The sequence below is a fragment of the Aythya ferina genome, assembly GCF_964211825.1.
Source record: "Aythya ferina genome assembly, chromosome: 8".
Lineage (NCBI taxonomy): Eukaryota > Metazoa > Chordata > Aves > Anseriformes > Anatidae > Aythya > Aythya ferina.
Genome location: NC_140304.1, coordinates 31,212,882 through 31,230,008, shown reverse-complemented (window position 1 = coordinate 31,230,008; position 17,127 = coordinate 31,212,882). Strand labels below are relative to the sequence as shown.

At 46.4% G+C, this 17,127-nt stretch overlaps 1 protein-coding gene across 2 annotated transcripts in view; it reads right to left on the bottom strand.

Annotated features, from left to right (window-relative positions):
- Positions 1-13,334, bottom strand: part of ROR1 (receptor tyrosine kinase like orphan receptor 1) — a 152,667-nt gene extending 139,333 nt beyond the window's left edge. Inside the window, exon 1 of one of the 2 annotated variants that reach the window (XM_084527071.1) lies at positions 13,316-13,334. Coding sequence is in view for 1 of the 2 variants with exons in the window: in XM_084527068.1 (XP_084383194.1) it covers positions 11,195-11,303 (109 nt within the window). In the remaining variant the exon portion in view is untranslated. Of the gene's footprint in view, positions 1-11,194; positions 11,491-13,315 lie in introns of those variants that run through there. The other variant, XM_084527068.1, reaches the window with a different exon arrangement.
- Between the last annotated feature and the right edge of the window lie 3,793 nt (positions 13,335-17,127).

Sequence of the window (17,127 nt, the reverse complement as noted above, 5' to 3'; positions counted from 1 at the left end):
CCACCACGCATCCCAGCACTGATGCTGATGGAAATACTCTGGATTTGTACCCAGCTCGGTAACGTGGCCCCAAAAATGTGTACTTCCCTGTAGTTGAAGCCCTGCGGGTGTTTTAGGTGAAGTCACTGAGGACAATCACACTGCCCTGCTCCTCAGGATGGGATTTTCTCGGATGCTCAGCACCGAAACCGCTTCCCTAGAAGGGCTCCCGCTGCTCTCTGCTGCAAGAAGCGCGCCTGGAAGCAAGCAGCAGGTTTTCTATGAAATAGCTTGGACATATCATGCCAGATCTTAAAAATGAGGAGAACCGGTGAAGGCAATTTTTCAGCTTAGTTTCAGTGTCTAGGAGGAGACAAGTGCCGTCATTAAGCAGAGCGAGTTCCTGCTAACTGTTTAAAGAAGCATCTCTTGGGCGATAACATCGCCGCGCTCAAGGGGCGGCCTTGCACTGCACAGCATCACTTTCACGTTGGAACCTGCTCTCTTCCTGACTCAGAAGTCCCAAGAAAAGCTCGCAGAGTGATTCCAGAGGCCAAAACTAGGACAGATAAAACTTTTCAAACAGTTAAGAGATAATTCACTTTTTACCTCTTATTTAAATAAAAGTGACACGCTGAGTAGCTTCAGACCCTCGCCTTTCTTAATATCTTCCAGTTCAAAAGGCAGAGCTTGGAATCCAGGAAAACTGCAGAAAAAACACAGTTCTAGGGCCCTTAACATTGTTTTTTTTCTTTTAACAAAAGCATTTTTTAATAGAAAAACCTATTTGTACCCGGGAATGTTCAGGCTATTTTAAAAGATTCTGAAGACAACAATACCTTAGGGAAAGACTGCTGAAAGACTAGACTTAATAACTATTATTTGGTCTAGGTTAATCCAAAGTTTTCCAAGGTAATACCTAAATTACCAGTTCTGTACAATTGAAGACAAAAAGAAGATGGATACAACCTTCACAGGATGCTGGAATGCCCATTTCTGGAGCACAAGGACTCATTTAGGTGAGCTAAGAAGGAGGTAAAGGCCGGCCGGAGAGCCAGCGCCTGCTGCTGCTGGCTGTAGACATGCGGGGGGTGAAATAATTGAGAATTTCTGAGTCAGCAAACGCACTGATTTCACTCTTTATATTCAGATTTTATTCTGCAGAAACCAAAAGATGACCGTTCGAGAAATACTTGCAAAGAGAACACGCATTTAATCGAGCCTGCTCTTTCCAACACAGCCCTATTTCCTATCACCAGCCCAGCCCAGCAGGGATTGTTTTAGATGGGAAACATTATAGCTGACTGAAAGCCACTGCCCACTGCATTTCCTGGAAGATACACTATGGATTCTTTAAAGGACTTGGGGGGGAAAAAAAAAAAAAGTCTGGCTCTGTTGCTCAAATTGACTATTTTAATCATCCTTACTTAATCACTGAGCCCCAGAGGATCATATCCACTTGTAGGATCTTTAAGACAGCAATTAGAGATTGAAAGCTAATATTTCCTTCCTGCACCGGAGTCATCTTTGTTGTAATCACCAACCACCTCTGCTGTCGGTAATTTACAGTCTAAGTACAGCAACAAATAGCAGGATAATATCAGCCCTTAATACCTGATGAAACGCGAGCTAAATTAGCACAATAATCCTTCAAGAACATAAGTGTCTCCTCAAGGAGCCTGACACCAGCTTATACAGGCAAAGAGAGAGGAGAAAAAAAAAAAAAGTGCACGAAAAGTGCATAAAAGCAGCTTCAGTGAGATAACCCAACAAAAGCAAAAGCAAGCCGAGCCTGCGTATCACCACGCAAGTACCCTTTGCAATATTTCAAATGATTTTACAGGTCTTCTGACAGCTCTGTACAAAGACACCTCCCAGCAAATTACACTGAATATATACACACTTAATCCCCTGCTTGCAAAGTAGAGACAGAATTCTTCCCCCCAGGCCTTTTCGGTTATTACAATTAGTCCACGCGAAGTTACCCTCGATAATCTGCGGAGATAATAAGTGGCAGGGGGAAAAGCGCAAGAGAACATCCGACAATTACAGGCTTTGGGCAGGAGAGCGCTGTACGGCTGACAAAAACAGTACCTACAGCACAAAACCGTGCCCAGCTCTTACAGACTGCAATTTTCCCAAATCAAAGGCAACGAGAGCACCGCTCTTGCTGCTCTGACCCTTGCTGGGTGCATGTCTACGAGCCTGGGGCAACAGCTTCGGTCCTTCACCGATGCAGCAGGGAGAAAGATGCCAGGTAAGGCGTTTGTACCTTCAGTCCAAATCTTTTTTGGGAAGGGACTGCTCTTAACCCATGGATTTTAAAGTATATGGGACCATTATATCAAAGGTATCCCACAATAATCATAACGCAGGACAGCAGCTCGTGCCCAGTCCTAAATTGCTCCAAGGCTGGTGTCTTCAGATTGGCCTCGAATGGGAGCAGAACCCAACAAGCCCCTTGGATGATGAAAAAGGGACCATGCACGTTCAGGTTCCCCCAAATCCTTGTATTTATAGGATCTGTTTCCACCTGCAGCACTCACGGAAAAGATTATATTACCCAACCACGATTTTTTTTGGCAAGGAAAACTAGCCAGTCTGCTGGTAGTCTTTTTAGTCTTTTTTTTTTTTTTAATTGAGCTAATTCACTAGAACCTAACTTTACCTACTGTCAACACTGAGAAGACCTTTTCCCCATTCCCCCAGTACCAACCTCTGCCATTTTATACTTCCAAGACAGATCAAAGAGCTTCCCCAGCACTATCACTACACTCACAGATCCATAAAGCTTGAAATCAGAAGGACAATTCTTACCGCTGCCCAATCTGGCTCCCATTAAACCCAGTTCAGGGAGAAAGGAACAGCACAGTTAGCGTAACGCCCATCCTCACGCACCTCTGTAGCACAACCAAAAAATACACCAGAAGTAAATCCATCTGACTTTGCCATTCCCTGCAGATTTTCAGCCTGACATGGATGAGGTTGATGGCAGAAGTCCTCATGCCTGGAGCTGTTTGCTTCTCTGCTACCACAAGCGGGAAACCAAAGATCTTAGGAGGAACCCACACGAAATGTTAAAATTTCTGCATGGGAAGTGCTCTCCAGGGCTGTGAGCCTGCTGGTGCTGGTCAGGCTTCATTATACCGCCAGTCGCAAGAGTCAGAAATACTCACCAGGGTTTGAAGACAACTGTATGCGAAACAACAACAAGAAGTCACAAAAGCAGAATGTGAGACCATAAATCACATCCCACAAAGCGATTCTCCAAGGAAGAGCTGCAAATCAGATATCATCTCCCCCTACATAACTGGAGAGAATCAGGAGAATGTCTTCTTTTGATCCCTGATGAATTAGACTTTTGCTAATGACTGAGATTCCTCTATAATGAGAGGATGCCTTTGCAGCTTCTTCCCTTGCCTGGGCCTCTCTTCTGAGAATTTACCTACCAGCAGGGGCTAAAAGAAGCAAAAAAAAAAAATAAAAATCTTCAACAGTTCTTTTTCACGGGGCCTCTGAAGGCCTTCCTAGAGCTCCACGCCGCGCTAAAAATCTGGTTTATGCACATGTCAAACGCTACCTTCCCTAACGGCCCGGGGAACATGTGGTTTTCAACACGCAGCTACATGCTGTACACAGGAAAAATAAAGGGGGGGGATAAAGAATGACAACACCCAGCGTGGGGCAGCAGGGGAACGACCCGTAACTTGGGAGGAATAGGGCCGGGCGCTGCGCCGGGCGCTCGTTCGCTCCGCAGCGCCTTCTGTGAGCCCACACCAGGTTTTAATTATTCATCTCTTACTCAACTTCAGATCTACTTATTTAAAAAAATACAGTTTTAACGATAAATCTCATGGACAGTGTTAATTAAAAGCTAAAGCTTGCCCTGAGCTGGACTTCTGAAGTCTACAAGAATGTTCGCAGCCCGTTTATTTATCCCAGCATTGTGTCAGTTATTAAATTACAGCAAATTAAAAACACGGCGATAGACCAATAGCTCGAAGAAGTGAGGCTTACTGCATCTCACTTGCAAAAGGTTGCCGGATTTGGGCTCTGACAGACTGCAAAAAAAGTGAATTTAGAAGTCAGGGGCCCTGAGCTCAAAGATGTCCCACCAGGAGCACGATGCGCCCCGACGCCCGGCAGTCTCCCCAAGCTTATCCAACCTGCTTGCTGCAGCACAGGGCAGTGGCACCTTGCTCTCAAACCCCAACTCCGGACCATTCAGAGCTCTACAAGGCACCAGCAACACGGCCAAGTCCAAAGCTGGACTTGAGAATTTGGAGAAGAGCTTCAAAAGTAGAAAGAAAAGCAATTCAGGACGCTAGAAAAGTAAGTCAGTGGGCAGAAGCAAAGACTGACCTCATGCTATCTAGCTCTAGCATGGCCTTCTGAAGGTTTTTAATGACATAAATCAATCTTCCTGACAATCAGCTGGGAATTAAATGACCTCTTTGTGCTACCCTGGGTGAAGCATACCGAGAGCAGAGCTCAACACGCAGCTCTCCGCACTCAACTTGCTCCGGAGACAAAGGGATGTCTACATCAGGTTACAAATTTTTACTGAATTCACCAGAGAATGTATTTAAAAAAAAAAAAATCAAACCATATGGAACGAATAATTAACATATAAAACAAAATTAAAAACTTAAACGCACAGAGTGCTTGGTACTTAGACAGCACATCAAGAATTCAAAGTAAACAAAACAATTACAAAGATACTTCCTTTTATTCGGGGCCAAGTTAATTCTGAAGAAGAGATGTTCAACCATGATAAGTGACCTCTTGCAGGAAAAATTGAGAGAGGCAATAAAAGCTGTAGTAAACACGGCCTAGACTCCTCAGCGCTGAGACATCCAGGAACCCTATAAAGGTGTCACGGGTGAGAGCAATAATCGCAGGATAACGAAGATGGTACTTGAAGAGGAAGGTGGGGCACCAGAAGTTTTGCAGCAAGGACTTTTTTTCTGCAAGTGGGCTGAAAACTTAAAAAGCTTCATCAAATGCAAGAATGTAATGGCAATATCCAACCCCCTTTCAATTTGTCACGAGAGAAAGACAGGCACACACCCACCTGACCTCACGGGGTGTACTGAGGCTGCACTAATCCTTTCTGTTTTTTTCCAGATGTCTGAATATCTCACAGACTTCAATAATTAGCAGTTCTGTAACGTGTTAATATTTGGGGGGGAAAAAAAACAAGTCTCTTGCAAGCTGTTTTAGATTTCCCAATGTCAGCCCCTTTCTCGTACCTCGCTGTGGTCAGAAGAGCGACTGCAAAGCCAGGTTCTTTTGGAGGTGGTATCAGCCCAACAAGAGATGCAGGGCTCTTGTGAAACACCTCACTGCATCACCTCAAGCAGCTCCACCTCTCACAGGGCTTCTGAATCCCCTGGACCGACCTGTGCCTCCACTGTGATGAGATTTTGGGAAGTGAGCACCTCTCCAAGGCAGGAGGGCTCCGAGGAGCTGAAGTTCCTCCTGCATTTTGAAATTAAGGCCATGCAGGTAACAAAATCCCTCCTCCTCCAGCACGCATCCTCAGCACAAGTGGCCCTGGTGTTCTGTATGGAGCAGCCACGACACAGACACTTTGGCAGCATGATGTTTAAAGCATGGCTTTAGCATCTCAGGGAGGAACTGTGCCACCTCCTTCAAGGGAAGGCAACGCAGCTGCCTTAAGGGAACCCTCACGCTGTGAATCTGGACGGAGATATCCCCCCCCGAGATAATCTCAGGTTCCAAGGGTAAGAAAAGCATACCCTCGGATATTTCCAGTCTCCGGAGGGGCCGTGCAATGAGGTTATGGAGTTGCCGAGCATTTTTCCTCGCTTATCTCTGATCTCTCCATTTCCCATGGCCCTCCCAGCAGACGCTCGGGGCTCCGCACGGCGCGGCTGGGAACGGGGCAGGAGCACACGGAGCCGACGGCCCTGGGAGGAGAGGAGCAGGAGGTCGCAGGAAGCCACGGCGAAGGATCAGTTTCAGCACATGACCTGACCGCTCTGAAAAAAACACTTTTAATAAAGCGCAGGCTTCCACCGGGGCCTCCGCCGGCTGTTTGCTCAAGAGCTCATCCAGTCGTGGAACTGGCCCGTTGTGCTTTGGGATGGTGGAGTCCTAATGGAAACCTGGTCCCAAGGACTTGTTTCGGAGTGCCAGCACGGCTTTGCACAGCACAAAGCAGAACAGGGCATCGGCAGCACTTATAAAAACCATACAGCATCTGCACAAGGTTACCAGCACTTTGGCTTCAACTCTCCAGGAGTGTGCCCTGCCTCTTTGCACAGTACCTTGCTGCATTTATTTTTTATTTTTTCACCTTCCCTGACACCAAAGCCAGGTATCTCCTTCCCCTTTGGTGCTCCCAATGTGCCCCGAGCATCCCAGAATAGGACAAAGAGGCTCGTGTGGATTAAGCCACGTTTAGGCCAGCTCAACTGAGCTGCTCCCGTCCTGCCCAGCCCAGCCCAGCCCGTGCCATCCTCCAAATCCGCGTCCATCCCACAAACACTCACCGGGGGATTCTCCTCCCAGGCCAGCAGCCGTTTCCTTTCATTAACCACTCCGCAGCTGTGCCTGGAAGCAGCAGCACAGCGACGTCTCCACTTCGGGAGGGAAAGCAATGCTCCTCCCTGCGGGATGCTGGCATGGCAGTGTGCTGGGAAGGCTGCGGTGGTGCTTTCCCTCATTAACGGGTTCCTTCCTAAAGCTACCTTTTTCTTTTTTTCCCCAAGCTGTCCAACTTTGGCCGAGCACCGTTCTCACTATCACATTGCCTTGGCCTCCAACTATGCAAGTTATTTTATTTATATCGCGTCCACCAGGGAACCTCGAAGACTTCATTAAACAATGCTAATATTTAGAGCCGTATTATTATATAATACATCACCAGTCCCTTTTTAAGCTGTAGTTATTTCATTTTTTCCACTCAGCCAACTTCAGAGCCTTTCCATGCCTTCAGTCATCCCAGCCCCACTGAAAGCCATGAAGCAAGGCCAAGCCTCTCACACGCCGCACCGCTGCAGGCTCTGCCTGTGAGCAGAAAGAAGCAGCTAACTTCTTCCACAGCACATGACCGAAGGAAATTTTACACCAAATGTAAAACTGCAGGAATTTTAGAGTGCTCTTCATTAATCCTAAAGCATGTAAAACTGTGGTCACCAAGCCTATAGAAGAATTCTTTGCTTAATACTGGTATTTTGTTATTGCTTGCGAAGAATCACGGACTCATGCTGCCATTTACTCATTTAACTATTGTTCCACTTATAAACGAGCAGATCCATTGTCTTTCATTATCTCCGTGATTAGTATGAAAAAGAAACCCTGACAGAAGAAACCCCACAAAGCCACTTAACCATTCAACTGCTGTCCCAACCCCAGTCAAGCCAAACATTTCTTCAGGCTCTGCTCCACAGCCCCCTCGTTTCACTCAAACCTTCCCCTGCTGTCAGTGCCAGAGAGTATCACAAGAAAGCAGCCCCACTTTCCTCATCTTTTAGAGCAGAAACAACGCATCTGAGCGATGAAATAACTTATTTTGCTGTCCGTTTGAGCATCCCAATCCTTAGGAGACCCCACGAAAACATAAGCCACGCTGTCACTGGGGTGTGAAACCTTCCAGCCTTGCCCTGGTGCAGTGCCTCCCCTCCTGTGGTCCAGGGATCAACCTCACCAGTGAAGCACCAGCCCATATTTTGGGGTTTCTTTACTTGGGTACCTGCAGCAAGAGGAGAAGACCACAGGAACAGCAGCTCACGGATATTTATTTGCAGCCCCAGTTAGCTGCAGCCCACGGCCTCCTGGATTATTCAACAATTTTTCTAAAGACACGGTTTCAAAAACACACTAAACACAAACCTTGCCACTCAGGGCATGACTTGACATTTTTTCTGGGGTTTGGGGAAGAGAAGGTTTACACTTTTCATTCGGTATTAGCGAGCTTTCCAGATATTTCTGGCTTGCAAGACAATCGCTACGTGGAAAGCAGCTGCATTTGGTTAGAGGCTTTTTAAGAGGGTTTTCAACTCTGGGGTGCTTTTTCAAGTCTCAGAAGACTACTGCATTTCTGCATGTGTTTCCAAAGAGCGGTATCTAGTGTCACACCTCAGGGAAGCTTTTTTTTCCTCTTTGCCTAGCTTTAGGTATTTGTATTTAAAATCCATACACAAGCTTTCAAATGCTTCCCTGCCCTGATCTCATTTGCAACACTTTAAGTAAGTTCCTCTGTGTGCCTAATCAACACAGCAGCTCCAGTAGGCTTTAATTACAGAAACAAACAAATGATGGCCTGGAAGACAATTCGCTGAGGCTTCGAGCAACTTTTGTCGAGAAACGTGAGCCCACAGGCAGGCTGAGTGAAACAGCGAAGCCTTCTCTCACCCTTTTATAGGCTTATGGCAATGAAATCGTTTTGTTTGTTTGTAAACTCCTAAGAGGATGGCAGCTGAAACAGCAGCCTGCTGACCTAAGGATGAAACAATTAACCACCGAGATATTACAGCAACTTATCAAGAGCTGGGGAGCTTTATCCCAACAGAGACAACTTTCAAGGAAATCAACAGCCCTCCCTATAACCTCAAACATCCTCTAGAGATCTGTATGCTTTACTGCACGCTCAAAAATGTTTTGATATTCTTCAAATTTCTCCCTTTGCGAGCCCTGGCACCATTACATGATGCGGAGCAGTAACAAAGCTGCAGAGGTAATACCAAAAGTCATCTCAGATGCTGCAAAGAATAAAAATGCAACCAAGTTGGAGCTCCTCTTCCTTATATCCACATCAACTTTGTGGTTTTATTCAGAGCGCTGCTGGGCCAGCCTGCCAGCACCCTTGGGAAGAGCACGCATTAAAGACGGCACAAGCACACAAAGAAAATGTGCTTTTTGTTTTGCTGTGCTCTCCGCAAGGAAAGGTCACCGACAAAAAGGAAGCAGGGGATGATAGGGGAAAAGTGAAAAGGGCAAAAAAAAAGAGCTTTTGGAAAGCAACGCAGCAAAGCAGCTTTGGTCGCTTGACAACATCTCAGCTAAATAGGTGATTTCATAAGAATCCTCGCCGAAAAAAACGTGACAATAGCTGCTCAGCTTCCTGCCCTAGGAGCAGACACACATCTGACTGGTCCTACCCAGCCGCATCAGCCTGCTCACAGGAGGATGTCCGTGCACATCTGCATATGTTTGCTGGCTCCCAGCATCAAGGCAGGGCTCTCTGGAGTGCCAGCCGGGTCTCTGCAGGTGTTTGGACCAAGCTCAGCACAACGAGGCTCTCATCCCTCCGCACCTCTGGGAGCTGACAGCCAAATCTGCTCTTTAATATTTATTTCCGCTGTGTCAGACAGATCTTGGAGTCCCAGCCCATCAGCACTGGGGCTTGTCTGGGAGAAGTCAGGCTACTACCAGAGATGGACTTGCATTGAGGTCCTTATTTGACATGCTCAGGGGAAAAAAAATAATGTATTTTACTTATTTAGCTGTCTTTTTTTTAAAAAGACACATGAAGGTGAAGGGTAGGGATTGAAGGGTTCTGTTTGGCTGGTTGGCTTCCTGGTGGAGCAAAATCTATCCACTCAGCCACTCCAAATATCGAATATTAATTTCCACCACACTTTATACTATTTTTTTTTTATTACCATTTGAGCTGCTCAGGTTCCCCAATTCTTCTAGAAAACCTACATTTCAAATATGTTTGGGGAAAAAAAAATGATTGTAATGTAAGTGATGGATGTCTGTCTATCAAAAACATCACTGGATCTGCCCATGAGTCAATATTGTCATTTTTTTGCCAAAGACATTGGTTACTATATATGAAATATTTCAGTGTGGAAAGTAGCTGTACTTTAACAACTATATCAGTGGTCATTAATTACCATACGTACTGACATAAAAGTGAAGTCATACCATGAAAGAAACTTCCAAGCAGAATTCACAGTAAATGAAAATGTCCAGTTTTGGACCCAGCACGCTTTGTTGCTTTATGTTTGTGGGGTTTCCTTTTCCTCTGGGCTCCTAGAAGCCGGTAAGATTTCATATTATAACCCTAAAGTTTTGAACTTACACTGAAAAAATACGAGAAGAATTAAAAAAAAAAAAAAAAAAGGATGTGCAGTGTATTTATTTTAGTCACATCCTCTACATGTTCAATATTGTGCTGTCTGCTGGGCTTCTTCTCCCCCTCCTTCTTAAAATGCAGCTATTTGTTAAACGCGCGCAGCGTTCCCTGGAGAAACTGGGAAGCAACATTCGGATTTTTTCCCACTGAGATGTCACGGAGAGTTCCTGGCCTGAGCTGGAGCATCAGCCAGCCACTGAGGCTGCACGGGGAGCCTCCTGCCTCCAGCCCAGCCCCGCTGAGGTCTCTGGAAGGCGTTCAGAGGCAGCCAGCACCTACCACACAGCTCCAGGTAAAGGCATCAGCAGGGACGCTCCAAAACACGCAGAGAGCCCCGCAGGGGCGTGCAGGGGTGCTGGATCTGTGTGCTGCAGCTGGCTTTTTACTGGCAGCTCTCCTCCAGCATCCGTACTTTGGCTTAAGGGGTCCAAAACCACAGCTTTTTCACTTCTGAACCCCTAAATATTTGAACTCATCAGCTTCATACCTCCTTAGCATTCACTTTTTTATTGTGTAGATACAAGACGTGGCCACGGCACCAAGCAGGACTTTACAGAAGTGATTTATAAAAGACCTCTGAGAAGCCTGTGAGCCTCCACCTCTCACTCAAATTCTCATGCAGCCGTCCAAAATCACCACTCGCTTTTTACTCACTTGGCCTAAGAAATAAATCCTTTTTTTTTTTTTTTCTTTTTTTTTTTTTTTTTTCCCCTGAAAGCAACCCAGGTCCCTTTATGCAGGCGCTGCGCTGCGGGTTAAACGCGACTCCTCACGTGTGAACGGCTGGAAGCGAGCCCCTGCCGAAACAGACGGGGCTGCAAATAAATATTCCTGGTTAAAGCTAAGCCGAAGAGGCTCTCTTGGAGCTCTGAGCTCGCTGTTTAAAACGAAACGCTTGGAAAAAGAGGCAAATCCCCGCCGCGAGCCGTGCCCCCACCGAGGGGTGCCCCCACCGCGGGTCTCCCCCGAGCCGCTGCCTCGGCCCGGCCCTCGGGAGCCTTCCCCAGAGCCGCCGGGCAGGGCTCGGGCACCAACCTCCGAGGGAAAAGAAGGGAAGGGAAGAAAGATCCGGAGCCGCCGGGCTCCTCTCGGGGCTCCCCTTACCTTGCGTGGCATCCGGCAGCTCGGCCCGGCTCCCCGCCCGCAGCAGCAGGAGCAGCGGGAGCAGCAAGAGGCTCCCGTCCCCGCCGCCCGGCCGGGGCGGCTGCTGCATTCCTGAGCCGGCGCCGCGCTACTCCCACATCCACCGCGCAGCGCCGGCGTCCCGGGGCCGCCTCTCCTTCTCCTTCTCCTCCTCCTCCTCCTCCTCCTTCTCCTTCTCCTTTTTCCTTCTCCTTCTTCTTCTCCTCCGCTCCGCTCCGCTCCGCCGCCGAGCCGTCCCGCGGCGCCGCGCCCTCGGGGCTGCGCTCTGCCGGCGGGCGGGGAAGCCTCAGCCCCTCACTTGTCACTTTCCGCCAGCTCCGCGCCGAGCCCAGCCCCGGCCGGGCCCCCCCCGGCCACCCCTCCCCGGTCCCGGCGCAGCCCGGCCGGGCAGCGCCCCCTGCCGGCCCCCCGGCTCCCTCCCGGTTCCTCTCGGTCCCTCCCGACCCATCCCGGCCCGCCCGGCAGCCCCAGGGGGGCGCTCGCCTCGCCGCCATTTTGCCCCCTCTCAGCCCTTGGGCTGCCCTCAGAGGGTTTTGTGTTTTGTGTTTTTTTTTTTTTTTGTGGCAAGGCGTGGAGGTGGTGAAATCCCCGCCTCGAGGTGTGAAGCTGCCATTTAACCCAGTCCCGGGCACCAAAGCCTCGCAGAGGGCTCAGCCACACGGGGCTGGGTGGTGGTGGGATCCACCCGTGCACATCTGAGCCACGGTGGAGGCACGGAGTTGATGCCAGCTGCCTTCTGGCCTTGCTAACAGCACCACTCGGGGTGCAGCTGGTCAGTTTTATGTTAAATTTATCCTGCTCCGCTCTATGAATGCACTAGTCTACATTTAAGACCATTTTCCACTCAAACAAAGCAAAGAAACCAAGCACTTAGGGTGCAGGGAAGCTTTTCTTCATACACACCTTGAGAACTTTCCATTTTTCCCTCACAACGTTTCAAATTTACTGTGCCTGTCCTTCTGCAAGTCAGGACCTCTGATATCCAGATGGCATCTTAAGAATCCTTTTCAGCCCTCATCTGCCACAGAGAAATCAACGTGTAACATAAAATTCTCTCCTGGAGAGCTTTCATTTAAAAATGTACCTGAAAAAGTCATCTGTCTGCTGAAAGGAGCATTTTAATTCTGCTCTGTTCCACCTTTTCTCCATTCTCTGCGGTTCACCATACTTTGTACCACAGCCGTACCTGCAGTCAGTAGCGGGTAGCGCTCTTTTGCTGGGGTTGAGGGACGCTGCCAAGGTTGGTCAAAGCTACTGGGAACGACAACCACTTTCCGTTCAGGAGAACAATCACATTCCTAGGATGCTTACATTAGGTTTAGGATTTCAAAAGTCAGTAACTGCTTAATAAGAAGTTCATTTGCGGAATGGACCGAAAGACAAGATTAAAGGAGTTTCCTCCTTGCTTCCTGCATTCCCCCCAAACCTCCCAGGTTCATTTTCTGCCAAATGAATCTTACATTTCTTGTCAGATGCTAACAGAGTTTCAAGACCCACACTGTCAGCTTCCCTAGGCAGCTACATGGTCTTCCTAGTCCTGTACATGCTTTCTGAAACAAAGAGCCAGAAGCTGAGGTGGTTCAAGAGCTAAGCTGACAGCTATCTCTTCAGAATAAAGATGTTTCTCCCATTTTAAATCCTTGAGCCACCTTTTTGTCTGGTCAGGTCCGGTGATAGTCATCAGGTCAGACAGGCCCATAGCAATAAGAGAGGTCCCAGATCAAGCAGGGAAGTCAGTCCAGAAACCCACAGGATACATGACCAGGCACAGCTGAGGTAACATCACAGACAGGTACACCTACAGCATAGCTCATATAGGGACTAGGGACTCAGAGCTGGGCTTAAACAGAGTCCGTGGGCAATGGGGGTGTGGGTAGAGGCCTCAGGGCCCTTAAGACCTATGAGTGCTCCCAGGGCCCTGACACTTATAGTTACAGGAATATTAGAGTTAATGCCAGTGAGAAGGTCAGCCTGTACAGCTGGGATAGGATTTCTGCAACACCAGCCCAGACTCACTTGCTCTGGCCCTCTAGGGTGACATTTCAAGTTACTTCTAAGCTGATCTAACAGCAAGCTGCCCACCATAAAAATCTCTTTTGCTTCTCATATGTTCATCATGACAAGTCCATTCAGCCACTGGTCACAAGGAAAACACCCTCTGATGAGACAAAAAAGAGCAAAGTTCCTTCAGATCAGCCAGCTGGGTCACTGCCCCCACAGCTGCAGGGGTGTTAGGTCCAGCAAAGGCGAGTGGGACCCTCGTTCAGGGGTGGGACCGCTGCTTTTGGCAGCAACCTGCTGTTAGACTCATTTAGCTGTTACACAGGATTGTTTCTTACTCTCCTTGTTTGTTGTTTAATGAAGCAAGATGGCTGTGAGGTCCAGACACCTACGAGTTGGGCCCAGGGATAACCCACTGAGTGTGCCTATGAATACAAAAGATGTCTATGGCTGATCAGGAAACTAAATGTAAATTCCTCGAGTCTTTGGTTAGCTTCTAAATGTTAGATACACACAGTGTGAAAGGATAAATCATTTATAATTAAAAAACAAACCACTTATTTTTAGCTGCAAATCTACCAAAGTGCATGCAATTAGCAAATATAAATCACTTCCTGGCTTGAAGACTGTTCAGCGCAGCACATAAACGAAAGCTAAAACATACGTTTTGGGAATACATCGTACATCTGCTCTTAATCTGCAGCATTTTGAAATCAATACAAATATTCCCCCAACTTTTGCTTTAACAAACTGCAGTCTGTCATACCACAGTGGAAGAACTAAAAATATATTAAACAAAGGAACTAGGGTGGACACGATCCTAAACACTACAAAATGAATAACACAGAGTATTCATAAGGATCTGATGGCAAAAAGTAGCCAAGTTAACGATAAGCACTGGGCTGGGCGGACAAACTAGAGACAGTTTCTCCTACGTGGTTTGCAGAATGCTTGGGAGATATGATGCTCAGATAAAACTTCAGAAGGTAGCTCTGGGGAGAAGAAACAATTGTTTGATGCATGTCTACATATTTTAAAACAACAAAAGGCTTGTAGTCAATATCTTTCTGGAATTAGTTCCCGCAGGGAAAATGTATTACACACAATTTTTTTTTATTCTTTTTTTTTTTTTTTTTTTAATGAAAAGATATCTAAGAAGCAGACTGTCTGGGAATGATTTGTAAGTACAATAAACCTAACAAGAGGATGATAAGCAAAATATTGTAAGAGAACAGTGTTAGAAGTACAGTAAAGTAGAAGAGAAACATTGCACATTTGTACTTACTGACAATGTGTGTTCTTAAGTATCATGTCACATTAAAAGAGAGCTCTTGTTTTCCTTTCCATCTCTCACTAACACTCCTATTAATCTATTCCAGATCTTTTTCATTTCAGCTACCAAGGCTATAACAACCACCCTTTGCCCATTTGAAATTAAACTGGAATTAAACCATGGTAAGGCTTCCAGAGTGGAAGCTGAAGATAGGGCTAGGCCCTCAAATGTATTCCTAGAATCTGTGCACCCATGGAAAGTCTGCATTTAAATCTGTTTTCACTGTTGATTTTTAAATGCTGACACAATGTAGGAAACAGCAACTGGTGATAGTTTTTGAAGAGTAGAGATTTACATATATCTCGGCTTACACTAACAATTCCTTGGGGTAGGAATTCTGTCTTACACGTGATGCCGTTGTCTCAATGTATCCTTCATTTTCTAGCTGTGTTTTCAGGAGCAAATGCAGAACAAATAATGACACATTTCTTTAAACTGAATAGAAGAGTGAATGTAAATTTTATTAATTCTCAAAAAAAAAAAAAAAAAAAAAAAAGGAAAGAAAAACAGAAAGAGAAACAAAAGAAAATTAATTACTGTCTAGAGAATAGGCATGTACAAGAAAGACATATCTCTTGCTATGCCACTTTTTCCAGCATTTCAGATGCCTTGTAAAAAGCCTGATACAGACAGTTTAAGAAATATATATATTGGCCAACATGCAAATACAAAGTATTGCTTTGTATGGTCACGTAGCAAAAGCTTTTGTTCATAATTACATGCAAAAACAGTTGATAAACCTGGTGATCATGGCAGAACGCTATTAAGCAATTAAGCCTGCTTTCAGTAATTGTGTTTGCGGCAGGGGTAAGAAAAGACACCAAGAGCAAGGAGGTAATGGATTGCTCTTGATGTGTTGTCTCAGTTAAGAGATAAACCCAGCACTGGTCCTTGTCAGGACGTTTCCTGGCATGCCTTGCACTGCCCGAGCCCGGCAGGTCAGCTGCAGAGACCACGGAGTAGCTCCGGGGTGTCTGTAGGAGGTGGGATACGCAGCCCCTCCAGAGCCTCAGGTTATTTTGAGGCTGACAGGTTATGCCAGTGAGTGGGGGTGTTCGTGCCAGTCCGTGCAACAGCTCTGTCCCCTTCTCAGCCTGAAACCTTTGCCGCGAGAGGAAAGCAAAGGCGTGGGTAGCTGTAGGGAACAGTGGGAGAGAGCACTGTCAGGGGTCAGAGGACAGGTTGTAGCCCTAGGGAATGATAGCAGGGAGTATCAGGAGGTTCAGTACGATCTTGTTCAGATAATCTACTTCAGTTCTGTGATCTGGGAGTACTTTGAAAATTGGCAGGAGGCTATGGAAAAGATAAAAGGAAAAGCCTTGAAATAGACCACAATTCTTTCCCTTTCATATGTGTACTACACTGGAATTTTATATATATAGCAGAAGGACTCTGTTCTTTATATCCTTGAATTACATAGCTCCATAACATGTAATGTTACCCTTCTGGAAAAGTGAGGGTGATAGAATGGGACACAAACTCTAACAACTACTTAATAACATATGCAAATATCAGCACGCTTATTATGCATTATTTTTGTTGTTGTTTTTATTTAATTTTCATAACTGTGTGCTGGCACATCAGCATTTCATTAGGTGCTGTATCCCTTGTGCTGGGCACTTTCAAAGCTTTAATTTAACAACCAGACAAGGTACAGAGCAGGACAGGCAACAGGAGAAGCGTGCTACAGCGACGCTTCCAAATACTCACACAGGCTGGTGATTTACATTTCAGATGCTGGGCTTTGTAGTGATCTTTCGGGAGGAAAGAGTTACAATTGTTTTATCTCTGACTTACTCATTATCCCCAGAAATGAGTCTTGAAAAGAAGGTAATGAATTTACAGCTTGGTTCAGGCGTGACGGGGTTGTACTCTGCAAAATATTTCAGGTAATTTCAGGTGAAACTCCTTGTTAACTTCAAAGGGGCCACAATTTCTCTTAGAGAGTTTGTTTGCTTTTTGCAACAGGGATCACTTAACCCAACCCTCGAAAATCTAATTCAGGGAGGAGGTCATTAAAGCAATAGTTTGGAAAACTGAACTACTGTTACACTCTGCTGCCTCGATCCAGGACTTCACACCGTATTAGACAACTTTGCAGGTAGCTCCAGCCCAACGTGCAGTAAGCAGTCCTGCCAGGAAAGGGCTGTAGCATCTGGTCTTTACCTCCCAGTTCTCAGCATAAATTCATCAGTACGTGGTCCCGCAGTCATCAGCATGAACAAGGGAGATTTCACCGCCTTCCTAAACAGTATCATCTTTGTTGCCAGGCCTGCAAGGCAGTAAAACACTTCAGTCATTAGAGGAAGAAGAATGTCACAAATTTTGCAGGAGAAAAATAGATTCCAGAATCCACGGTTTGACAGGTTAATGAGAAGGCCTGTACATTTGCCTTTACAAGTTATTTACTTGTAAGTCTACACAGGGATTTTGTTAGGGATTTGGCATCTTAAACAGGTTTTTATTCCAACAGCATTTCAATTCACCTTTAAGACTTTCAATTAAGACAAACTCAACGAGAGATCCATCAGTGGAATTTGCATGGAAGTTAGTGGGGGGT